General features: G+C 44.1%; 1 protein-coding gene across 4 annotated transcripts; it reads left to right on the top strand.

The window, feature by feature from the left end:
• Positions 1–17,020: 17,020 nt before the first annotated feature.
• BOD1 (biorientation of chromosomes in cell division 1) lies at positions 17,021–25,745 on the top strand. 4 transcript variants are annotated; one of them, XM_067567307.1, is made up of 4 exons: positions 17,024–17,520; positions 20,238–20,362; positions 22,629–22,823; positions 25,231–25,745. In XM_067567307.1, the coding sequence occupies exons 1-4, from the start codon at positions 17,134–17,136 to the stop codon at positions 25,250–25,252; spliced, it is 729 nt and encodes a 242-aa protein (XP_067423408.1). In that variant the 5' UTR covers positions 17,024–17,133; the 3' UTR covers positions 25,253–25,745. The 4 variants fall into 4 exon arrangements, with proteins under 4 accessions (XP_067423410.1, XP_067423408.1, XP_067423409.1 ...); XM_067567308.1 differs by having other exon boundaries at positions 22,629–22,828; positions 24,288–25,475; XM_067567306.1 differs by having other exon boundaries at positions 24,288–25,475.
• Positions 25,746–26,431: the final 686 nt, after the last annotated feature.

Genomic DNA, 26,431 nt, shown 5'->3' on the forward strand with positions numbered 1-26,431 from the left:
CATGTTAGTCTGTATACAGCAAAAACAACAAGAGTCCTGTAGCACTTTAAAGACTAACACATTTAATTTCTGCAGGCATAAGCTATCGTGGGCCCACGAAAGCTTATGCCTGCAGAAATTAAATGTGTTAAGTCTTTAAAGTGCTACAGGAATCTCGTTGTTTTTGTTATAACAAATACAGAAAGCTCCATTAATAACGCTAGACTCCATCTTACCACCCGGCAGCAGAGGTAAATTCTTCCCACAGAGGCAGGATTCTCTTCCATCCCACACAGAAGAACAAAGCATTTATCCCCCAAACTATGCAAATCTCTCCAGAACTTTACAGATTTAGGAAGTGTTGCTGGAGGCACTTGGACACAGAGATCCCGTACCTCCACACTAGCGCCTCAACCCTGCAGCTCCGCCCTGGCTTCCTGGATCCATTAGCCAACAGTTACCCCTCTCCAACCACTTTTAAAGGAAAGTCCCAATGCAGACGGTGTTCCAAGACAGTTAGTATGGATTTTCTTTAGCATTTTTCATGTGGCTGGGGAAGAGGGGGAAGGGGATGGATGGACCACACTGTAAACCTGTGTGCCCCTGACCTGTCCCTACCAACCCCAGCCCAGATCTGAGTGTTCATCTTAAGCCTCTCAGTTACTACTGGCATTTGCTCACATTAGTATTAAGAGGTTAGCTGTGTGCATATCTCAGAGCTGGCCCTGCTAACTATTGCAGGAAGCTGCAGAAGTACCAGAGAAAATGGACTGCAAAATTGTTGGGATTATTTTTTCCTTCTTACATTAACTAATTAGTTGTCTTTCTCATTAACATCTCCTCAAGTGTATCAGCTTCCCAGCTACAATGGCAGAGTAGGTACAATACCCAGCACTGGAATCAGATGAGTTCGAATTCAGTCTGGCAGACCAACAAGGTGCAGGATTGAATTACCCGTGTGTCAGCAAGCAGGCATTGCTCTCCTGACTTCTCTCGAGCAACTAGAACTGAATTGGGGTTGGGAGGGGTAGAAGAGGAATAAGAAAATTAGCATAAGAAGCATTTTCCTGGGAACTACAAGGGTTGGTCCTGGGGCCGGTTTTGTTCAACATCTTCATTAATGATCATTAATGATCATTAAAGATCTGGAAGATGGGGTAGATTGCACCCTCAGCAAGTTTGCAGATGACACTAAGCTAGGGGGAGTGGTAGACACCCTGGAAGATAGGGATAGGATACAGAAGGACCTAAACAAACTGGAGGATTGGGCCAAAAGAAATCTGATGAGGTTCAACAAGGACAAGTGCAGAGTCCTGCACTTAGGACAGAAGAATCCGATGCACAGCTACAGACTGGGGACCAATGAGCTAGGCAGCAGTTCTGCAGAAAAGGACCTGGGTAACAGTGGATAAAAAGCTGGATATGAGCCAGCAGTGTGCCCTGGTTGCCAAGAAGGCTAATAGCATATTGGGCTGCATTAGTAGGAGCATTGCCAGCAGATCACGGGAAGTGATTATTCCCCTCTATTCGGCTTTGGTGAGGCCGCATTTGGAGTATTGTGTCCAGTTTTGGGCCTCCCACTACAAAAAGGATGTGGAGAAATTGGAGAGGGTCCAGCAGAGGGCAACAAATATGATTCGGGGGATGGAGCACAAGACATATGAGGAGAGGCTGACGGAACTAGGCTTGTTTAGCCTGCAGAAGAGAAGAATGAGGGGGATTTGATAGCAGCCTTTAACTACCTGAAAGGGGGTTCCAGGGAGAATGGAGCTAGGCTGTTCTCAGTGGTGGCAGATGATAGAACAAGGAGCAACGGTCTCAAGTTGCAGGGGGAGGTCTAGGTTGGACATTAGGAAAAAGTTTTTCACTAGGAGGGTGGTGAAGCACTGGAATGGGTTACCTAGGGAGGTGGTGGAATCTCCTTCTTTAGAGGTTTTTAAGTTGTGGCTTGACAAAGCCCTGGTTGAGATGATTTAACTGAGGTTAGTCCTGCTTTGAGCAGGGGGTTGGACTAGATGACCTCCTGAGGTCCCTTCCAACTCTATGATTCTATGAAATCTACAATGTTATAACAAAGGGCACTAGAGCAGTGGTTTTAAACCTGAGGTCCACAGACCCCTTGGGGTCCACAGACTATGTCAAAGGGGTCCATGAAAGGTTGTTGTTACCATAGAATAGTGGTTTTCAACCAGTGGTCCGCAGACCCCTGGGGATCTGCAGACTACGTCTAAGACTTCCAAAGGGGTTGGCACCTTCATTCAAAATGTTTTAGGGGTCTGCAAATGAAAAAAAGTTGAAAACCACTGCACTAAAGCAATCTTTATACAGCTGTTCAAAATTAGGAGATCCCCAAACTTGGCCTACCCTCCCTTTCTTATATGAAGGGCATCATCTCCTTGCAAATCTAAGCAGTCTATGCTTGGGTTAAAAACAAAAACAAAAAAGGGAGATCATCGGGAAAGAAAAGAAATTAGTTCTAGCAGTTAGTCCAGCATTCAGGAACAACCCTACAATAACAAACCAGTGCATGCCTCCCAGCACTCATAAGAACCAGTACACGTAGCCCAGCAATTCCACAATAACAAACTTCCAAGGGTGAACTTTGGGTCAGTCCTTATTTATTCAAATCAGTTTGCCTATCATCTGTTAGATTAACTTCTTATTTGTGAATGACTAGTATTGCCTCTGTTTATTGGTGGTTTTGCACTACACTCCCCATCTGCCAGACAGTTCTCAAATGTGTATGATTTCTTGAGCACTGGGGAGAAGAGGGGAAGCTAATAGCAATGATACTGTATCTGTTAATCTTAACCCACCACATTCTTAAACTACCATGGTTATATGGAGGAAGACACATTGCTCAGCACAGCTGAATACTTAAAAAGCTTCAAGAAAATAAAAATGCATTAAACTTTTATCTCCAGTGCTATAGCTACAATAAGCAATCAAAGAAATTGACAGTCTCCCAGGGCTTGGGACTGCCTGAAGGAAACTTTTGTTTTTTTAATAAAGGGGACTGGATACAAGGATCTTAAATACCACCTGCAGTGTTTTTTGGTTACTTTGCATTTGTTACATGATGAGCTGTGAGCATTGCATAAAGCTCAGAAGACGGCAGTTTTTCAGTCATACCAGGGAGAGGGGAAGGAAATATTTTTCATCCCAAGGATTTCATGATCAAACCCAATTTTTTTTTTTAAAGATTGCAAATGTAAAATTAATAGAAGCCATTTACAAATCTGACACCCTTTTTAGAATCATGTTGGGAAAAGTCTAATTGCATCTCTTTATACAAGAGTCTCTCTCTCTTCCTTAATTTCTGGGGCCTGTCTCTCACTACAAGACAGGAGTAACTCAGGTTGCAATGAATGGCAGCTAGTTGTATCAGGTGGCAGGACAATTGATCCACTGTATAGTTTCCAAAGCTACACCAAAGGAATTAAAATGTTAACACAAAAATTCCATGTTATCCTTTTTATTTACTTTTCTGGCCATTTAATAACACAAACATTTCATTTTTCATAAAATATCCAGAAAATGGCTATTTTTCTCATCAAACTATATGAAATGTGAAATTCCCTATGCTCTTGAGGAAATGCATCCAATTTTTATTCACAAGAAATTTGCAGTTTCATAAGCTCAAATTTCAAAACAAGTTTGTTTCTTTTGCTCAAAACCAGGATGATTTCCAAGCAAAAGGCATTTTCATTTAAAATGGGCCTATTTTTTAATAAAAATAAAAGGAAAATATAGCTTTTTTTTTTTTTTTTAATGGACCATTTTATAAAATTCCAAATTAAACCCATGGTTTTCAAACTTTTCAAATTTCAACTGGAATTTTTCACACATCTCCAGTGGTCAGTTTTGAAACAAGGAACCATGTGATGTTAATAATCTCCTACTTCAGAGCCTCCTTTGTCCCCGTGTGTGTGTGTGTGTGTGTGTGTGGCGGGGGGGGGAAGCGGGGTGGTTTGTGAATGTTTGTTTTCTTTCTAGGCCCTGTCTACATTTGAAATTGTGAACAACAATGATGATGATTGCCCCTGTCAATCTGGGAAAGGATTTTGTTTTCTGAGAATTGTGTTGTTATAACTGTGTTACAAAAATAATGAGGGGTGCTGATCTATGTGATTTGACTGGTATGGTTCTAAGAAAAAATCCCCATCCACACTGATAGCAAGTTTCTACTATGGTTTGTTTGAGCAATATATAAAATATGGTGGCACTTCTTCAGTGCCTTTCCTCTCACTACCTGAAAGCACTTTACAAAGGAGAAGTATCACCTTCATTTTACAGAGTGAGATTAGGACCGACATTTTCAAAAGCATCCTCTGATTTTGGGTGCCTTGATTTCTTAGGGCCCAATCTTCAGGGGTGCTAAGTACCCACAGCTTCCATGAACTTCAGCTGGTGCTGCGGGAACTCAACAATTCTGAAATTAGACCCAAAGCAACTCAAGTTGAGCACCCAAAAGTCAGAGGCCACTTCGGAAAGTTTGGCTTTTGTCATTTGCCCAAGGGTTCACAGTGAGACAGTGGCAGAGCCAGAAATAGCTCCCAGGATTCCTCACTCCCAGTTCAGTGTTCCAACTACTGCATCATAACATGGACAGGGCCCCATGCTTCAGACCCAGTGTCCAGAGTCTGACAAAATTGAAAGAAGCTGACAAATTTCTATGTCAGGGTCAATCTTTGGCCAAACAGCAGCCTCCAGACAAGCTACAATTTTAGGCTCTTCTAATTCTATTGGTGTTCCCTAGCTTGATTCCTTGAACAGCTGCCCTACCACACACCTCCTCTTCTCTTGTCCTTCCCCCAGTGGCACCAGTTAGGGTCGTCTAGGGGGGAGGGCCCCCCATGTTTTTCACGCTTGCTCAAAGCTCCATAGGCCACAAAGCCAAATATTATCTACCTAAGGCATATGTAGTGTCTATTTTGACAGCACCCAGGCACTTGTATGCATTAGTATCAACAAGAATATTTAAAATGATCTAGTGGGCCAGTCTTGTAAACATGGACGAACATGTATAAATTTACACACATGAACAGGCCTACTGAAGTCTATGGGATTATTCACATAAGTGAAGTTACACACATGCTTAAGTGTTTGCAGTATGAATTGAGGCCAGTTTGGAAGGTGTCACGTACATACAGCATATGCTGAATGGATAATATGTTACGCAACATGAATGACAAATGAACAAGGATGTACATTTTCTCCCTGCGTTTAAGATTTTTTTGAAAGGCTGGCAGGCTTAGTACACACTGTATATTCTTCAGAAGAGAATTATGGGCTGGGCGAACATTCCTTGTACTTCTCAACTGTTGCGATAATTTGCCACCTGTGTAGACAAGCTGTTCATTCTGTAAATCTACAGGAAGTAAAAACTCTAGCACTTCCCCTGGCTGTCAAAGAAAGCTGACAACAGCACTGACCCCCAAACATTCAAACACACAGTGGATGTTGCATTGACCAGTTAGATATATGAGCTTGGATGTATAGGATTAAACAGCAATCACATATTGGGAACTACTAACATCTGATAGGAAAAACCAACACACACACATATTTGCTCAACTCCACAGATTTCTGCTCTACACTGTAATTGCTACCAAGCTGAAGGAAGACAGGGTTACAAAATAGCTATCCCCCAGCACTGTTAAAAACAGTTCTGTCTTGCTGTATAAAAGGGACAGAATAATGTTTTAATTGAACTTCTGAATCACACTAACCCCCTGCAAAAGTGGGGCCCAATTCTAGTCTGAAGTTAATGGGAGTTGCATGTCTCCTGCAACTGGAGAATAGAGCCCAAATTTGGTCTCATCTACACTGCAGTCAGTTGCACCTTTGTTGATAGCCACCTTTTACTAAATTCCGGCTTAAAGTTCTCATGTCCAAGCAGAACAGGGCAACACTGCGTTTGCAAACACAACAGGGGAAATGTTCACTTGCTAACAACGAGCCAGATTTAACGCTGCACTGGTGCAGGGGCCAGCACAGGGACAAAGGGGAGCAGTTTGCGCCTCTTCTGTTCAGGGGCTTGGGCCTGGTGCAAGCTAAGGCAGTTCTCAGTGTTATCCTAACCAGTACTGTTGCTTCAGTTGTCCTTATGGGGCTTTGCAGGGGCACAGAACAGTTGGAACATAAAAGAATGCCTCAGCCACACTCCTGCTCCAGCCCCCTCTCACCAACAATTTGACCACACTCCAACCCAGAACACTCTCTGCACCACGGGCAGCTGCAGAAGTGATGCAGAGGTCCCTCTGTACCAAAGGCACTTCTCAGGGAGAGGGGCACTTGTGCCTCCCATCTGGCCCCTTTGTGTCAGCAAGGTTGGCACATACAGGTCCCAAAGGCAACAGTGAATAGGACCCCAAAATTATTTACCTAGTATTTTTTTATTTATTTCTTCATTTTTTATGTCATGGAAATATTTCTATTGGATTCTTGTTTAAAAAATGAATGGGATATTTTTGTTTTGTTAATTTAATTAACCTTTTTATTTATAAACTAGGTTGCAGTTAGACAAATCATGTTGAGAAATGGGAATACAGACCTATACTAGTGTGCTTCACAAAACCTACATTTGGAGCCAAACCTGATCTGATCATGTCTCTTTAAATAAAATATCTTCTATTGCACTACCCTAATTCCTCAATTAGGGAGCCAACGGCGTGTCATAATCTCTCTACCAAACCATTCCGATGCACAGCTTTGAAGAAGTGGAGATTGGAGACTTCCTGAAGCACCCAGAGCTCAAGTCTGCATTCATTTTCTTTAAATTTGGATGGTTGCAGAAGCGTCTGGGCCTGTATACTGGGAATATTGTCTGCAATTCCAGAATTGTCCCAGACAATCACTGCTCCCTGCCCTTACCCCACAAATTACTAACACAGCTTGTGCTTTACAGTTACAGTTTTGACATCGGATTTTTCCAAATACATCCATATCCAGTTCCCCCTTCCAAACCAGAGTGCACAAGGAATGGTAAATAATAACCTCTGCTTGATGCTTTGCAGTCCAGTCTGTCAGTGAAATCAGCATTGCTGCTACAATGCTGGAATTTTTCAGTTGAAATTGCCAGAGTTCAATCATTTTGTTCATGGAGATCACGCGCGCACGTGTGTATGTGCACACAGCCCTCCTTCCTCTGCAGTGGCTCCCTATTGTAATTCAGCCTGCATTTCAGCACATACCATGCCCAGCTAAAGCCACCTATTCCAGATTTCTCTGTCTAATCATTGGCAAGGACAAAGCCATTAGAAACTAGACTCAATAACTGGCTTTTTAATTTCATGGCCAAAGGTTGTCAGGACAGTAAAGAGAAAACTGCCAACTATTTCCCTTCCATATGAATCTGGGCTCTTTTATCACTGACATGGGGAGCTGTGGGGCAAACCTAGAAAGGTTAATTTTCCACTCTGCTCCCCCATCCTTAGTCAGAAAGCTTCCCCCAGAGAACTCTGATGATCAGGGCCTTTCATTTGAAATCATTTTTTATTAAAATAAACACACCATCCCCTGAAGAAATATCACAACCGAGCATGCAGAGATGCACCTGCCTCTGGGATCTGATTAGAGGAGATAACCCTGAAAGAGCAAAAGCGATGGAAAAGGAAATCCTACCCATCCCTACATACACAGGGAGGCAACTCTCTCTTCCTCTTCCTCCTCCCACTGTCATGGGGGTCTTTGCTAAAAAAAGGAAAGCTGCAGTGATGACTTTTATTACCTCAGACAGCTCAAATTTGCTGAGTAAATGGATACAAACATTGAAGGAGGATTAACTCAGGCTCTATGCCTGCAACCTTCTCACTGAGAGGGTGTTTAAGGCAGGAGGTGGGGAGGGATGCTTGGCCAGTGATAGCTTGGTTCTTAGTGACAGGGGAAGCAGAGGGCAACAATTCACTTCCATAGAGATGGGTGGGATGGGAAGCAGGGCCCTTGGTCGCTCCCCCCTCCTCCCATAGACCCCAAATCCATCTGCTCAGCAAAGACAATTTGTAGGAGAATCAGTAAGGTTCTTCTTGCAGTGTTCTCTGTCCTTTCTACCCCCCTCCTGCGGGTACCTTTGGGAAGGGATAATCTGCCCCCTAATTTGAGATGCAGGAAGTGCAGCTCTGTGTATACAAAAGGCATGAGGGTTTCAACCTTGTGCTAAGTTCAGTTCTGTTGTTATTCATTATCGTTGTTTACTATTTATATTGCAGTATATGGTGCTAAACAAATATAATCACTGGTGTGTGTGTGTGTGTTTTACACATCCCCAGCAATTCCTAATCCACAGAGGATGTGAGTCCGTTACAGCCAGTAGCTACAGTGCATGCCTCTATGCCTTCAGCTGTGGCGACTCAATCTTTTAGTTATGGAGGTCCCCAGTTCAATCACGGGTGCAGACCAATTTGGAGGGCACTGCGTAAGTGTAGAGCCAGACTCACATCCTCTGTGGTCTGGCACTGTGTGGGACATAAACACATGCTGACCAACAGGTAACAGATTTTCTCTGGACAGAGGAAGCTCATCCTGAGCATTGGAGGCCCACAACAATTTGAATCCCAAATGAGCACCACTTGTGTGATGGGTCTCCATTTTGGCTGGTGCCAAGATCTCTCAGAGTCAAAAGCATGAGTCTGACAGCTTGAGCTAAGAAGCTAGCCTTAGTAGCTGGGAACTGTAACAGCCTCACATCCTCTGTGGATCAGGCACAGAGGAGATGTGAAATATCACCTGTGACCAGCAGGTTACATGCGCACACAGGAAAATCCTGCCTCCAGGAACTTATCACCTTTATCTGAACTTTTGGAGGATTAATTTAATAGAGGTTTAACATAAATAAAATGGAAATATTTTCTAAACAGAAAAAGGAAACCCCTTACAGCAGCTCTAAATGCTTCTTGCTCCTCTAGTGTCTTCAGAGGCATTACATGCATTTTAAAGTACTTGTTAGTATGATGCCTGTCAAGATGGCGTCTGTCAAGATGGCATCTGGACCTGATGTAAGCCAGCTTCCTTGTTAAATATTTATTTTTAAGTTACCCAAGACATCTTTTTTTTTTTTTTTTTTTTTAAACCTAAACAGTGATGGACTCCTTCTTTGTATGTAGTTGTAGTGGAGAGTAGCCTTTTCCTATTACATGACAGAATTATTTGAAATAAATGCTAGTTAAGAGCTGTTGTGACTGGCTAAAAGCCTCAACAGGGAGGAAGTCTGAAAGGGCAGGAAACCTGAAAGAAGGGGGTGATGTTGTAAATTAACAGATTTTAAAAAAAGGCAGGAATTAGGAACCTAGAATGGGCAGTGCTTAATACCCCCAAGGGTGGGCTGGAGTGATGACTGAGTACCATAGTGCCTGCCACTGATGATACGAAACACAGGTTTCGTCATGGCTACCACAGGGGCTAAGGTGATACAGCGAATTGGGATGAGTGGGTTTTTGCTTATAAATATTAAACTTAAAGCAGTGACTTCTTTGCTACTTTACTCCACTTTTTCATGTAACTTTCTAAGCATGACTTTTTGCTCATTTGTTTGCCCTGAAATAACCGTGTTTGTTCCCCTGACTGACAGTCTCATCCCCAGGCTAATTATCACAGATGTGAGTCTAAACAGCAGCAATATATATTATATATACAATTATATATATGTATACATAACATTGTCTCTTTTCCAAGTATCCTGACTGACCTTAACTGGACAAAACATGAAGCTGGTTTTTCTGGGGCATGAATAAATGAGGGTCAGAGTTCACAATACTGGTGCCTTCTGCAGCATAAGCCTGATAGAAGAGGTGAGGAATTCTCCCCAGGGGACCTACATTGTTTTAGATAAACCTATTCCAGGTTTTGTTCACAACTTAATGTGTCTGCCTATGGCAATGGATAATGTGTCCAGCTAGATTTGATAAAACTCTTTATAGCTGAAAGCCCTTTTTATGGTGCCTTTCAGCTATAGATCTGCTAGTTAATTAAGCTCAACAAGACCTCAGTGAAGCAGATATTATTACTGTACCCATTTTACAGATTAAGTGTTTGAGGTACAGAGAGGTTGGATGGCTTGACCAGGATCATACAGCAAGTCAGTCACAGACCCAGGAAGAGAACCCAAGACTCTTACTCTGCTGAGCTAACCACTAGGCTGCACCCCTTCACCACAGCTCATTGCAATTCTACAACACTAAACATCACTTTATTGTTCCATATTTAGACATAAGCCACAGCATCCAGCACCTCATGTCTATAAATAGCAAACCTGTTTGCATAACCCAGCGATAGTGTCAGCAACCTGTGACAGTTCTTGGGATACCCAGGACAGTGAGTCACTTCATTACCCCCTGCCCCTAGCATGAGGGTGTCTTACCTGTGGCAGCGGATGTTAGCTCCCTAACACCACCAGCCTGTCAGCCACTCAAGCACTCTCCTCTGAGCTATGCCAGCCCTCTCTTTATCTTGCAGGTTAAGAAGAGGTACAGCCCAGTCCCATGTGATATCCAGGCCCTGACACTGGCTATTCACAGAAAGGAACAGTGGACCCCAGTTTTACCCTAAATCACCATTCCTGTATATTGCACAGCACTTGTGAGCACTTATAATAAAACACAAGATGGTTTATTTAAGAAAAAATAGAGATTCCATTAGAAACAAGAGAGAGTGATGGAAACAAATGGTTGCAATATAAAATAAAGTCATAAAATGCGAACTAGAGGCTACACTTATTAATAGTTACCTTTCCTATCTAACAAAGTAGGTTTTTTCTCCCTCCCACCCCAAATTTCAATCCATTGCAAAGCTGGCTGGTTTCCCAAAATCCAAGATCCAATTTTTCATGAAACGCCTATATTCAATGTATCTTATGAGAGGAGACTCAAAGAGCTTGGCTTGTTTAGCCTAACCAAACGAAGGCTGAGGGGAGCTATGATTGCACTCTGTAAATAGATCAGAGGAATAAATACCAGTGAGGGAGAGAAGTTAAGTTTAGCGCCAATGTTGACACAAGAACAAATGGATATAACCTGGCCATCAGAAAGTTTAGGTTTGAAACTAGATGAAGGTTTCTAACCATCAGAGGAATGACGTTCTGGAACAGCCTTCCAACGGGAGCAGTGGGGGCAAAAAGCCTAACTGGCTTCAAGACTGAACTTGATACATTTTGGAGGGGATGGTATGATGAAACTGCCTACAATGGCATGTAGCCAATCTCTGATTGCTAGTAGCAAAATCCCCAACAGCTGGTGATGGGACACTAGATGGGGATGGCATTGAGTTACTACAGAGAATTCTTTCCCAGGCATCTGGCTATTGATAATTTTCCATTGACTGTTCACAGCTGGAGCAAAGGTAGACAATTGAGCTACCACCAGCTAACCAAGGAGGTGTGATAACTCCCACCCTGGATAATTCCCTGGTGATGTAGGCCTGGTCTATGATAGAGAGTTTTGTTGACCACAGTCAGAGGTGGTGTACAAACTGCAATCAACCCACCTGCCGACAAAACTGTCATTTTTTCGACGAAATAAAACAACCTCCATGAGAGGGATAGGCCTTTTGTTGGCATAGTTAGGGCAACACAGGCTCAATGTAGACACTGTGTCCCCTTACATTATTGGCAGGGCTGTCATTCTTGTCAAAATTGGTCAAAGGTAGGTCTGGTCAAAATTGACAAGAAAGCCCAAGCCTGGGCGGCTGGGTGCCGCTCCCTGCTGGAACATTCAGCCATGTCAAATTCACAGCTCAGCCACGTAAGTGACAAGGCTGCCCCAGTGGGAAGCAGATGGAAAAGCACCAGAATTTCTTGCCCTGGCTTCCAGCCGGGAGCAGGAACCAGCTACCTGGGCTTACAGCAGCCCAGGCTTCTCGCCCCACCTACGGTGACTGTAAGTCAACCTATCTTAGGTTGACTTATTTTTTAAGTGTAGACAAGGCCTAACTTTTGCTCCAAGTCCATAAGGCATAATTTTCAATATAGTTACATTATTCCTCAAATATTACCCATACATAGATCTTGCAATGATTATGAGTACTGATAAGTTACAAGCTTTCAGTAGAAGTCTCACATTACCCTTTACGGATCAATATCATGAAAGTGTATTAGGTGTAGTGAGTTTGCTGCATGTGAGACAGAAGTTGCTTGTAAAGAACAGTGAGCCCTTTGCCAGTTGGCACCAAAGGACCTCTATATGATAGAGCCCTTCACTAACAAGCCAGCACCTGCACTGCTTGTCCATACCAGTGCCATTAGTAAGTCAGTTCTACATATAGTATCCTGACAAGGGAAGTGAGCGAATTTTTAGCACAGACAGGAAACTGCAGTGGGAGATGGAGCTGGGAGATGTCAGGTACAAGGGACCTGTCCTCCTGTCGGATGGAGACAATGGCCTCTCTCAGCTTTTTGAGTCACTTATCAATCTGGAAGAATTTTCACCCATGACAATCGCAAGTAAATACCAAACTGGATTCTCCTGCCTCGGCTAAATGGACCCTTGTTGCTGCTCTGCCCTCACCTTCAGAGGCTGACCTTGTGTACACAGCACCCCTGCCAGGAGCACAGAGGGGCCCTCTCAAGGACAGAAAGGAGCTGTGGGCTCCTACAAAAGATTGCCTTTCACTGAGCTCCCTTCCTGATGTTGACGCTGCTGAAGTGGCCACATTTTATGCAGGCTTGGAGATGTCCCTCTGGCTTCCTTTGCTTGTTCACTACTGCCGTTAATCGATTAATATTGCTGCCCCCCAGCATGACGGGTGAGGACAGGATGTACTGCTCCCAGGGGCATCCTGTCGCAAGCAAAATCAGGAAGCTTTGGTTTGCTTAGTGGAAACTCCATCCCTAACTAACCAAGCACATCACTGTGGTGCCCTCTAGTGGGACAATCATCACTGTCTGACATTTATACTAAGCAATGCCATCCACCCCAAAGCCAAGGGACACCACAACATAGGAAGGACAAGACAAGCCCTAGGAGCTTGGGGAAGAAACTCTGCACCAGCCTGACTAATCCAGGGGACAGCCAGGCTGCTCCAGATGGATTCCAGGAAAGCAATTTGAATTCATGCCTCAGCTGTGAGTAGGCCCCCTTGGATCACTGACTCTCTTTCACCCTCACACAAGGACCGTGGGTGCTCCTGCTGCCAGCAGTACCTCACAGAGTGACCTGTACACAGAAACACCTGGGTTGGGCAGGGGCAGTTAGGAACTGCCATTCCCAAAATTTAGTTGGTGAGGGGGACTTTGAGGAAGTTGTGAGGCTCTTCCTCCCTTTCAATCAGCACCCATAGATCACCCACCCCTCCCTTGGCTGTAGAGCCCCCACATGGGGGGGGAATAAGAGTACACTTTACTGGGGCCCAGAGGCCCTGGGGGGCCTGGCCCAGGTTGCAACCCCTATTACCATGAAGAAAAAAATTTTCATGGCTCATAAGATTGTACGTAGGGGATGAGGGATTGTGGTATGTGTGTGGGACGGGGCCGGTGTTACAATTTGCACTGGGCCCGGAAAAGTTATGCTTGGGCCCTGCTTGGTTGACATTTCAGGGAGGCTGAGTCTCAAACTCCAGGCAGAGCTGGGTGACTACAGAAAAATACAGCAGCCCCTAAGAATGAGACCTCCCACCCACCTCAGGATGCCACTAGTATTCTGCAGGAACAGTGCCCAGTCAGGCCACAGAGCTGTGCCTGAGTCCACTCCCACTGTGCGAGGGACTTATAATTTGTCCCATAGCAGACCACTTCAATAACCACAACAACCAGCCAATGTTTGGAAGGAATATTGTTTAACCACACTCAGTAACACTACTTGGCAGTGTGAGGCCAGGAGTGAAAAAAGAACATTTTATCCAAATGAAAATATAGGGAGAACTTAGGAAGTATTGCAAGGCAAAAATATAACAGTGACCCAAGTATAAACTAAAATCTTTGGCTATAGAAGGCAGAATGTAAGTTCCCCAAACTGAAATTAGTCCAGGACCCCAGGGTTCACATCTCATTTTCGGCCCTCCTTGCAAAGAGCATTATGGTTTCCTTTAATGATAATGAGTGGTAATAGCCTGGGTTTTTCCTCACCTGACAGATGACATCTCTAACAGCACAGAACCTCATAGAAGTGGGAAGAGTGAACTTCTACATGCATAAGCCTGGCTAGATAACGTGGTCTGATATCAGCTTCAGCAGTGAAGTGAAAAGATGATTGGAGGAAACAAGCCAAAGAAAAACCACAGACATTCCAGAACACAGAACTAATGTCCCATGCCCATAAATGAATATGTCAGGATGAACATATAGCACAGCTATGGCAATATTCATTGGTAGAAACAGGCAGTCTTTCGATACTGAACAACAAAGTTTGCTTTATTATCTATATGTAGTGAACATGGTGGTGTATTTAGTGCAATGCCTTCAAGTTGGTGTAACCTTAATCTATGCCTGTGGAACTTAATGCAGCAGGATATTATTAAGGCAAATAGCTTAGTAACTTTTAAAAAAGGAAAACGATATGTTTATATGAAAAAAGATAGTGCCTGCAGTTGTAGAAGTTGGAACAAAAATACTAGGGATCTCAATCCTTCTGCTTCAAAGCATAAAGTAGTTGCTGTGGGAAGCTGATTGCTAGTCATGGTCAGGAAGAAATGTCACCTCATAGGATAATCTGGCATGATTAAACGCCTTGTTGGGGAGTTTTACACCTTGGTTTGAAACACGCAACATTGGCTAATGTCAGAGACAAGATGCCAGATTAGATAGATCGCTTCTCTGTTCAGGTAGGACAGTTCTCACGTGTCAGATTCCCTGCTTGTAACACAGAACATTGTATTCTGTGCAATATACTGCAGTGCACACACTTTCTGATGTACATCTCAGTGCCTATAAATGCTAGCTTTTTTTCCCTCCTCATAGCTGCCAGATGGCGTGGGACAGCTTATGCTGCTTCTCAGAGCCGCTGAATTTTAATCAGGTGAAGAGGACAATGCACTGCATGCAGAATTTTGCCCCCCTTTCAACACCTGCTGCAACACACAGGAAGACATGGATGGGGGGTTACTCTCCTACAATGTACCTGGGGTGAGGGCATCATTATAAGAATCATACTCATCTAGCCATCCCATTTTTTAGATGAGAGTATACCACTAAGTTAAATTCATCCCTAATGTAACTATAGAAGTCAAAGGAGCTAAAACAGAGATGAATTTGCCTCCCCCTAATTTGCTCCATTGCTTTGTTGTAAGCTTTAGGAAAGTACATAAAAGAGACACACTGAATAGATATATTCTCTTTTGGGGTATATGTGTGCAGGGGGATTGATTCACAGCCACCTTCCTTTATGTCATTTTGGTAGCAGAAGTCCTGACCAAGTTCAGGAGACACAATGGTTAAGTGGTCATGTCAATTCATATGCGCTAGTCATCAAACTTGGTGTGCTGGCACTAAAGCAGAATTAAGGTTGGTCAGACCATCAAGTAGTTAAACTCACTGTGCATGTGTATGTCCTGTATATTAATACACAGCCAACTTGGAACCAGACACCTTGTGATCCAGAGATAGCAAGCTGTAGTTAACTCTTTACATATCTTGCAAACTTCAGAGGATTTCTAGTACATCCTGAAAAGTGTTGGTAGTTAAACAGGTATGTTAAATGCTGGTGGTGGTTTTAGTCCAGTTCCCAGCAGACAAGTGTCCACATCACATAAATCACCATCATAACTGATGCCCTTGTTCACACTCTAAGGAGAGAAGCCATAGGACTGAACGGTCCACTGAGACTGAAATTTTGCCATTAGAGATAAGTGAACCAAGTTAATGAATTTACATTAGTGTTTCTCAGAGCAGAATTTGCCCCTGAAACTAAACCTACAAAATTAGTTTGGATTATTAGGGCTGCACCTTAAATGTAGGAACTATTAGGTCTTGATGCAGAACAGATCAATGACCAGATATAGCACTTATTGAAAGGGTAGTCTTCCACTATTAGAGAGACATATAGGAGGAAAACAGACTGCGTTAGTGCTGTTGCGAGGCAGGGGATTACCTCTTTGAGTCACTGAGGAGTGTACTAAAATAAATTACAAATCACTGTGTTTCTTCAGAGAATTCTAGGACACTGTCAGGAAACAGGGAAACTAGATGGACATCCAGTAATCAAAGGATCTGCATGTTTCATGTAAGGCCGGTGAAACAAGAATGGATACTTAGCAAAGAAAAAATATTCTTTATCCCAAATGTTTTAATGCATGATCAAAAATAACAACGCTGCAAACCTGCTGCCTCTCGTCCACTTTTGTTGCAATTAACTGGGGGTGATTGCCAAGGCCACAGCCTCCCCTGGTGGCCAAATATGTGTATTACACGCCCCATCACAGCTTCCTCGCTGGGGGCTGCGCCGGGTGGTGGGTGACCGGTAAGGTGGTTCTGGGGGTGTTGCTTAGCGGTCAGACTGACTGGCGTGGGGCAGACGATGCACCACAGACAGCGCTCAGACCGTGTGGGGCACCTTACACGGGAGCCACAGGGGCTGCCGGGCCCCAGTTCAGAGAGAGCTGTGTGGACAAGCTGCGGCTTTCGGGCACGGCTCAGCCAACGCACACACGCACCTGGGTGGAGCTGCTGCCGCTTTCCACAAAGCCCCCGAGGGCCTGACGGACCTGCCCAAAGCCGCGCCAGGCCTTGTGGGAGGATGTGCTGGTGACCCGGAGGCCAGGCTCAACGCCCGGCTCCACACAGGCTTCCCGCCTGCCTGTGCCGGGGGAGTCACTTCACCCCGCCTCGCCGCCCTCGAGGCAAAGCGGGGCTCCCCGCACGGCCCCGCCCGAGGGGGTCGGGGGGGAGGAGCGCTACACGAGCGGGCGGCGCTCAGCCGCTGCTCTGACGGGGTCGGATAAATACCTGAGCCAGGTCGCCAGGAGCAGAACGCGAGCAGCTCCTCCGAGCTGAGCCCGGCTCGCGCGCGCACGAGGCCCCTCAGGCCTGGCCCGGCCCGGCCCCCCGCAGGCGCGTGGGCAGGGTAGGGGGCCGAGTCGACGAACCCTTCGCTTCGCGCGCACATGGGAGCACAAAAACGACACTTCCCAGAATGCACTGCCGCGCGCCCTCCCATGCTTGGGGGCGCGCGCCGCGGTGCACGCTGGGAATCGTAGTTTCTCCACACAGCTCCATGGCTCAAGTTCTATAAGATGCGCCCCCGCGGGCGGACTCCCTTTCCCACCATGCAGCCGGACGGAACTACGCAGAATGCAGCGCGCCGACGGCAGCGGTGCCGGTGGCACCGGGTGAGCTGGGAGGAGCGGCTGCGGGGTCCCGGCTGCGCCGGGGGCCGGGTGTGGGGCATGTCGGAGAGCGGAGGCGGTGGAGCTACCCCAGGCGGGGGAGGCGGCGGTGCCGGAGCTGGGGGCCCGGTGGGGCCTGGGGGCGCGGCTGCCGGGGCGGGGCCCGGTGCCACCAACCCGGCCTCGCTGCCCCCCGGAGACGCGCAGCTCATCGCGCTCATCGTGGAGCAGCTCAAGAGCCGCGGCCTCTTCGACGGCTTCCGGCGGGATTGCCTGGCCGACGTGGACACCAAGGTACCACTGCAGGGGCCCGGCCCCCCCAGAGCCTGCCCCGGCTGCTTAGCCGGGTGGGGGTCTCCCCCCGGGACCGCCTGGCCGCCGGGGACACCAGGGCACACTTCTCAGCCCAGCACCATTCTCCTTCCTGGGACTCAGTCGCCAGGTCTCCACCACACTGGGAACCAGAGCTGCCCTTTCCTAGGCTTCAGCAGCTCTGCTGGGACTGCCCTGCCAACATGGGCAAACAGGATGGTGGGAACTTCTCCACACCCCAGACTGCTGCTCTCACTACTTGATCTCCACTATTTTGGCCTGGGCTGCTTGTTTGACGTGGGTGCTAGGGCGTGGGTGTCTCCTTGCCTTCTTTCAAACACAACCCCCAAGTTCAGGTCGCTTGTCTGACTGCCACCCCCTAGCTTCCAGACTCTCCCGAAAGGAGTTCTGCTTCAGCCACCCACTTCATTTTAGTTTCCAACTTTCTTCTGGGGAGCCTGGATCTGTCTCAAACGTGGCTCCATTGGTGGGAGGAAGAGGTGTGCACAGCAGTAGCCTAAGGCACAAACCTACCTTGCCTCAGGATTTTATGGGCATTCTGATGTCTTGTGCTGCAGCCATGGTCCTGTGGGTCTATTCACCTAGAATGACCCTAACTATAAATATGAGAGATTCATGGGGCCAAGAAGATAGTAGAGAGGAGAATATGGGGCTTTTCAGTTTTCCATTATAGGTACTAGTCCGCAAAGGCACAAGATTCCTCCATTTTTGTTCTTTTTCTGACCCCCTGCATATACGTGTCCAACTTCTATGGCCAGGGTCTCCGTAAGAGAAAGCACTATTAGTAAGTTAGTAAAAGTCACTCTTCCCTAAGTCATTTCTGACTGTGGTGCAGGACTTATAGGACACCAAAGCTGCAGGATTGGCCTTCTGTTGGATGAGACACACAACTGCTAATGGTCAGAACTTCAATCTGTGCAAGTTCTCTTGGAGGAATTAGGTGCAAACCTCCCTGTTCTGTCACCTTAACTGAGTGATAACTTCCTGCCTTCCTAAGCTTTGCCTGAGGCTTCAACAGAATGTGGGCTTCCCCTCTGGTTCTAAACCATTGCAGCAATTTCTAAATAATGGTCTTGCTCCACCCTGTATAGTACCAGCCCTTTGCCACCAGGAGCAGTGACTCCTGCGTACATAGCTTGTAAAGCATTTCAGGATCTTTTAACAAAGTGCTACTGAAAATGAATATCTGTAAACCTCTGTGATCATCTATTTTTGCAGTGATGTCACTTGTTTATTTGGCAATTGCTATGATTCTTCTTGATGAAATGTTAAGTTCTAGCCTTCTAGACAATTGTACTCTTAGAGTCACCGGTCTATGGGATCCTGTTTAAGAATATAGATATCTTTTCTGCTTGTTAAATTTGTACTAGAACTAATTATCTTAAAGGGTGATAGAATTTAAATCTGACAGAGCAAGTACAGCATCAGTGCAAATGTTTTTTGAGCGAGAGAGACCAATGTTGGAGTGGGAAAGTCTTGAATAGAGGTTTTGATTTCCTATCTGATTCCATAAGGGTCATTATTGATAAATTATCTGCTACTGGTGTGCCTGAAACCACCATACCATTCTGGATTGGACCATGCAACACTCATCTGATCAGAACACCTGTAAGTCACAACAGACCTAAATGGAATTTAAACTGGCCGCCTATATGGAGTCGGCCCCCTAGCCTATTTTTGAGGGTGATCATTGTCATTTTTGATACTGTCCCTTGTTCTGGTCTTGCTATAACACTGGCCACCTTTTTGCTCTCTCCCTGCAATACACTAGTAACTGGAGTTCCCCTGCACAATAACATGACCTTTCCTAACTTCTGAGGGTCAGGAAAAGGTAAAATGACACAGAACATTTAATTTACATACAAAACCACCTCCACCCCTGCTTTCCCACCTCTCAAGTTCCAGTGCTAAAATCTTATGGTAAGAACATCTGTTTCTTTATACTAGTGTCAATTTTATTTGGTTAAAATGTCTCCTAGGAATTTTATGATGGTGCTTGGAAATCTTACAAGACACCTGCTTAGATATAACTCTTGCATGCATAGGCAATTTGCATTCCACACAGAAGCAGACAGTAATTGCAAAACACACATGTCCAGCTATTGCAATAATAATATATTGGTAGTGCCATCTAAAAACTGCTCTTTGCAATCACCACTTTGTACTCTTGGGTAAAATAAGCTCACTTTTGTTCAGAAAAAAATACAGTGAAGGAGACCTGCACAATACCTTCAAAAGACAAGCCTGGGAGCTTAAATTCATAGCTTTGCTAGACACTAAAAAACATGGTCTTAATGAAGACAGTGGATTTATGGCTTATTACAATAATCTAATCTACTAACTCCCCTTTTCTGTCCTATGATTGCAGAGGTGTTAACAGGCTACGTCACCTTGAATGGTCTTTTAGAGTATGTGTTTACTTATGCTGAACAATCTGCTTTCTCTTGTATTTAGCTTTGACACTGAATACTTTTCCCAGATCTGAAGAAGAGCTCTGTGTAGCCCGAAAGCTTCTCTTTTTCACCAGTTGAAGCTGGTCCAATAAAAGATCTCACCCACCTTATAAAGGAGAAAAGCCAGTTAAACAAAACAGCGATAGACCACAAAAATGTGTTATGAAAGATTCTTGTAGGGAATTGTTTCAAGATCTTTTAGTTAAGCTGGATTTTTTTTTTAAGCCAGCCTACCAAAATCTGAGGCAGAAAGTGGACAACTTTGTATCTACCCATCTGGACAAACAGGAGTGGAACCCAACAATGAACAAAAACCAGTTACGAAATGGTCTGAGACAGAGTGTGATTCAGTAAGTAAGCAGCATTCCGTAAATTGATAGGAATGTTTTTTGATAAATGAAAACTGTGACAATCCATATGTCCTTTGCCCTAACTGGCTAAGTGTGTTTGAACAATTAAGGGTTGAATTCATCCTGCTTTGTTCTCTATGCCTTCCAGATTTCACTGTAGCAGATGAATGCAGTTTGAATTAACACTTGCATCACAGCAATGTTCCTTGAGGACAAACAGGCAGTTTGCCAGAATAGGGTTATACAGTCAAGCATCTGCTGAAATAGTAAATATGCTGTCGAAGTGTAGCATTCTCTATCAAAGCATTGCTTCAAACAGCTAACATCCTGGTTGCTAGCTAAGCTGCATATGAGGTTTGGAACCGAACTTGTGGTCCTCTGCTTCAGAAACAGGCCTCTACCACTTAAGCAAAACAAGGATCTCTTAGGTCTCAAAGCTCACTACTTCTGTTTTTTTGCAAACCTCCAGCCACTAGTGGGCAGTAATCAAACTCAGGATAGGCTGATTCCATCGAGCAGACAGAACTGTTGGCACAAGTAGGCGGGAGACTAAAGCCATAAGGGTTTGGGTTTTTAATTTAAATGCAAACAAAATGAACATGTCCATAGAGTACTAGGCTTACTAACACCTGCAGCTACTCCAGTTTACTCTGCAGCTACTCCAGTTTACTCTGCAGCTTGTGCCACTTGCAAACTTGTAGAATAAACTCCAATGTTTTCAGGAAGGACATGCTCTGTTTTACAGAAACATTCACACATAGTTTGGAAAAAAGCTTTAATTTATGGATTCCTCCTGAGACTCGGGTGTCTGAAACTGGTGCCTGGGTAGCACCTCATTAAAGCTGGTGTGGTGGAAATAGGTAGCAGGGCAACAGCATGAGTAGGGAAGAAGCAGAGGAAATGGATACAGACAGAGGCTTTTAAATTCAAAAGGAAAATAACTAAACATACTGCAGTTACTGTCTTATACACAGTAAAATTAGAATTTCAGTGCAATTAGCAGAAATTATAGATGTTAAGTTCACAATCAAATCAGTTGGCTTAATCCGTGAGGAACGTTACTTGCCAGAATTATCCTGAGATTAGGATAGATAAAGTTAACTAGATGTGTTGACTTTTGCATTTCATGATATTGCTTGAAAGAGCTTGTGTGCAAAATACAATAACAATGTAGAGAGAGGTGTGGCCAACAATCAAAAGCTGCCAGTAATGAATTAATAGTACTACAGTAAGTACTTACTATTCTTTCCACTAGAGTAAAATGACATTTGTACAGTGTTACAAAGCAGGGTGTTTACGATTAAAATACTGTTTGCTCCCTTTCAAACAGTTAGGTGGACTATTGGTATAGGGAATCGCAACACAAGGATTAAGGGTTTAGAGTACTCAAGTTACTATGAAGGCTGCAAGAATAAGATAGTTGAAATGCGCCAGGATGTGTACGTGTGTACCCGTCCTTAATTGGATGCAAGTACACACGTTCATCTAACTATTAAACTTTACTTGATGTCCACTTGGCCTTAAAAAAGCAGTGGATATGGTCAATCTTACGAACATTCACTGCCTTGTTAGTCTTGGGGCTGGTTTTCCAAATGCTAGGCAATGTCTCCATTTCCCCTCCCCTGGTCTCTTGCAGACATGACTTAAGCCCGCCAGACTGCCTGTATCCAACAGTCCCAAGATTCTGACACAGCCCCTGAAGCAATAAGTCACTTCAGTTACCAGCCCTCTGATCCAAAAAAACTCTTTATATTTTGTGCTGTGTGCATTTGGGTTTTTTCTTATGAAAAGTACCTTCCAGACTGGCTGTTGCAAGGAGCAGGTGATGGTAACAATTCTGGGGTGAAGGCTTCTTCTCAATTTTGAGTGTTTAGCCAAAAGAAATCAACCTCTCACCTGCTTTCCACCTCATACATTTTTGTTTCCCTTGTTTGTGCCAAAGCATGTTTTGTTTGCTCCTTCTGACCTCATTTCAGCATGAGCACTCCTGAAGTGGCTCCCAGCCAGTATGTCATTTCAGTACCTGGGAGACCAGACGTCAGTTGCGAACTCTGTAGGGGAGAATAGAAAAATTGATAGGCGGAAATGTCCTGGTTTCTGTGTGTTGACTGGAATGCCTTCCCCCATGAAAGAGCTACCAAGTGGGCTGCAACTCTCACCATGTTAACGCTAATTGCAGCTGACATGAAGGCTCTGGAGAGTTCCCAGAGAAGGTAGGGGAGATATTTCTCAGAGTAGCTGAATGACTCCTTTGTCTTTGCCCAAGGTCAGGGATGCTGGAAGCTGGAGTGGACAGAATTATTTCTCAGGTGGTGGATCCAAAACTAAACCACATCTTCAGGCCGCAAATAGAGAGAGCGATTCATGAGTTCCTGGCTGCGCAAAAGAAAGAGGAAACTGTGCCAGCTCCTCCACCAGAGCCTGAGAATCAAGATCCTCCTGCTCCATCCCAAGATGCCTCGTAAGGTCTTGTATCACTGCACCTTCCCACTCACTGCTAGTTAGCAAGCCTTCTTGCTTAATTCACTTGCACAGCATTAAATAGGGAACATAAACTACTACCCTGATATTCAGTCCTGGACTGGTGCCAAATACACTACTAGAGGAAAGAACCAGTGACAGTTCTGTAGTGTGCATACCTTTAGGGTCAGAAATGCAGAGCTTGTACCACTGGGAAATCGGTTGTGATATTCTACCTGGCTTTACAGTGAGTACGTTTTCTTTCTGAACATCAGCTTTTTGCCTGAACATCTAGCAGCTTTACTAAGTGGCTGCTAAAGCATATCAGAATTGGAGATAAGGATGATGCAAAATGGTTATCTAGGACTAGGGAGGAACACATTGGCCAGCAACTATGCTGTCAGGACTGGTTTTGAAGCAGTGATCCAAAAGGACTGTGGTCCTTTAAAAGCAGGTAGTAAGAAAACAAACTGCAAAACTTGAATTGAGTGAATAAATTTAAAGTGGATTATTAAGCAATGCTGAAATACAACTAAAAATTGAGCTAAGGACATTTTATGGAGATTTGGCATTAAAGTCTCAAATGATTGATTTCTTCAGTGGAACTTAAGTTTGAGTTTGTTTCTCTAACAGTTTGCTAGTATTAGAAAAATTGGTTGCAGGGGTTAATGTCTTTTGAAGTGAATAGTGGCTTCTTCAAAACATGACCGCATGGACTGATTTACAACAAAACAACCTATATTTTTCCAGCTAAAAACTGAAGAAGCTTCTGTGTTAAATATGAGTTCACTCCCCCTTTAGGAATTAAAATAAAACGTCCAAGTAATGCTCTTCACAGGGCTATTTTAAAAAAAACTTCTGCATCTTAATACACACAGCTATTTACTTCATCTCTGTTAAGGGACCTGTGTTTTAACATGTCTGAATTGACTGTTCAAGTCCTCTGAAAGCGCTCTTTACAGATGGCTGAGGTCCTTTTTTGGAGCAAAAAATTTCAATCTGAAACTTGATGTATAGGCAAATTCATAGCGGCAGCATGTAGAAGAAAATTAAAATGTATTTTAATTGCTCTCTACTAATGCTTTTCAAAAGCAAAAATTATTTGGTTCTACAAAAAATATTATTCATAAGGGCCAACAGATAATGTGATCTACTGTATTCATTAATCCATTTTTATTGAATGATAATGGCACTAGCTTCATGGATAGTATCACAATTTAGCGAAATTGATCAATCTGATTTAAACTTGAGACACAAGCTTAACTTCTTCTGTCCAGCTTGGATTAGCACAGTTGTATGTAGTATGCTGCCTCACCAATGCCCTACGCCTGTTGTTCTGGCTTACCTGTGAATTTATTAATCTTAAACTTTCCAAGTGCTGCTGTTTAACTTGGTATATATGTGTTTGATTCAACTGTGTTTACACTGAAATATAGAATCCTGTAACTTTTTTTTTCTTTTGCAGTGTGTTCCTGGTACTAAAAACAGCTGCAGTTGCAAAATACAAGTTTGGTTAGATTGGCAATGGACTACTGATTCCATTTGACACGAGACTACAGTCTGCTAATGAAGATTGATCATGATACCAGAACTGAGGGAAGCATTAGTAAAACTCACATGCACCCAGAGTGCTGAATATGGATAGGCTCAACATAAAGCTTGTTTTGCTATTGATAGAAATCCAGAAAGAAGCATGTGTCCGTGCTGATCATGCATTGGGGTGGAGGGTATCAAATATCTCTCTTGCATGGTGGGGCTATGAAAAGGGTTTGGATCTCATACTAGTATGACGAGGGTAGGAGAAGGAAGAAGAAAAGATATGTGAGATATATGTGGGCCTCTGATATTAGTTCCTGAAAGGCTGCTGTCATGGGAATACATTTTTTAAAATTTATTTGGATCAGATGAGAGACTGTCAGTAAGTCATAGCTTCATGCTTGTTTACTGCATAAAAAATCAGTGAGCATTGGATGCCAAATTGAATTTGTCACTATATCAGTGCCTGTCTCGGAAAGAGGATGTTCCTGATTAAAACTGGAAAGAACTCTTCAGTGTCAGTTATCCCACAATACCTAGAGACTAACTTCTAGTAGACTTCTGGAAACTAGTGTTTAAATTTAGCTATGTGAACAATATCTGACTTAAGAGCTATGACTATTTCCCAGGAAGACCTTGGAAGCTGGGGCCATGAGTGGGTAAGGAATCTGGCACATTTGTATCTTAACTTGAAAGAGTTCTCACCCACAAGATTCTTCAGGTGACAGTTAGTAGCTGCCCAGTTTTCATGCTTAAAGGCAGAAGATCTGGGAAGACCAAGTAGGGAATGTGATCACGTATTCTGCTAGCAAACATCTTGATCGTTTATAATAAAAAAGTTGAAAACCTATTTTGGTGACTATTTTTTTTAGGAATCTGCTGAGAGAAGATTAAAGGCTCTATCAAAAATCCAGGAGCCATTACCCAAGGTCCCATGCTCTCACCATTAGACTACACTTCTAACCTAATCATTTTTCCCATTTACAACATAGCATTCCAGACTCTGCCATGAAATGAGATACACTGAAGGAGATCTTGATTTGAATGATTCCTTTCCTTACTGTAAAGACCACTTACAATCCCTGGGAGAAACATGAGGTTTCTTTAGTATCCTTTTCTGTGCTTCATCGTATTCCACACCAGCTGGAATGCTTCTGAAGATAAAACTTATCAGAAGACTCAAACTCATGCTCTGGGCAACCTCTGTAAAAATGCAACTTGACTAAATATGAAATGGGGTCTTTCATTTTCTGAAGAACATAGTCAGGGTTAAGAGAGAAAAAATACTTGTCACTGTAGAAGATTTCAGTGGTGTCCAAATTCTTCAAGGTGGGTGGGCTTCATATCTCAGATGTAAATGTGTGACTTCTGATGACCTATTCTGTGTCCTATCCAAAATGGAAACCACCGCAGTTGGGGATGAAAAGGGGTACTACAGTGTAAACTTTGCAAATATCCCTCTTCCATGGTTATTGCAGGAGCCATTGGCCTTCATTTGTATTGTGCTCAGTAGCTTGTGCCCTGTCCTGAATTTAAGGCAGAACATCTGCACTATGTCCTAGGGCCCTACAAGCCCTTACGGGGGCCCTCTCTGTTGTGAAACTTTACCGTGAGCAGGAGCTGTACACCCTTTCTTATAAGAGAACCCTTCTACCCCTATTCTTATGCCAAAGAGGGCCCTTGCACAGGCACACTCCAGCAGGACAGATGCTTCTGGAGGTGATAAATGTAGACTGGCCTCAGATTCCCTGATCTTGTTTTGAATGAGCTCAAAGCCAGGCTTTCAATACATAGCTGAAGAGGCATTTGGGTACTACAGTGAGGGGTGCTATGGGAAAAGTATGAATGGGTGGCAAAGAGCTACTTAGGTTGTCTTAGTGTGGAAAAACTACAGACTGAGCTTGAGTGTTTTCAAAGGTGCTTTGCAGCTGAAATGTCACCTGAAAGGAGTAGGAAGTGAGTGCTCAGCACTCATGAAAATGGCCTCCTGAGTGGAGCCGGTTCATTTCTGTAACTTTCTCTTTTGAAAGAGGCCACTCTTGCTCACCTCTTCATTCTGTAGCTTGCCTCTTG

This window comes from Emydura macquarii, unplaced genomic scaffold, assembly GCF_026122565.2.
Source record: "Emydura macquarii macquarii isolate MOO-44397 ecotype Brisbane River unplaced genomic scaffold, CSIRO-AGI_Emac_v2 contig_2768, whole genome shotgun sequence".
In the NCBI taxonomy this organism is placed as follows: Eukaryota; Metazoa; Chordata; order Testudines; family Chelidae; genus Emydura; species Emydura macquarii.

Excerpts from the sequence above, each read along its gene's own strand:
- BOD1 (XM_067567306.1), top strand. The coding sequence starts at position 17,134 with ATGCGCCCCCGCGGGCGGACTCCCTTTCCCACCATGCAGCCGGACGGA. Across the intron at positions 20,363-22,628 it reads CTGAGACAGAGTGTGATTCA|GTCAGGGATGCTGGAAGCTG; the intron begins GTAAGTAAGCAG and ends TCTTTGCCCAAG. Across the intron at positions 22,824-24,287 it reads GCTCCATCCCAAGATGCCTC|TGTGTTCCTGGTACTAAAAA; the intron begins GTAAGGTCTTGT and ends TTTCTTTTGCAG.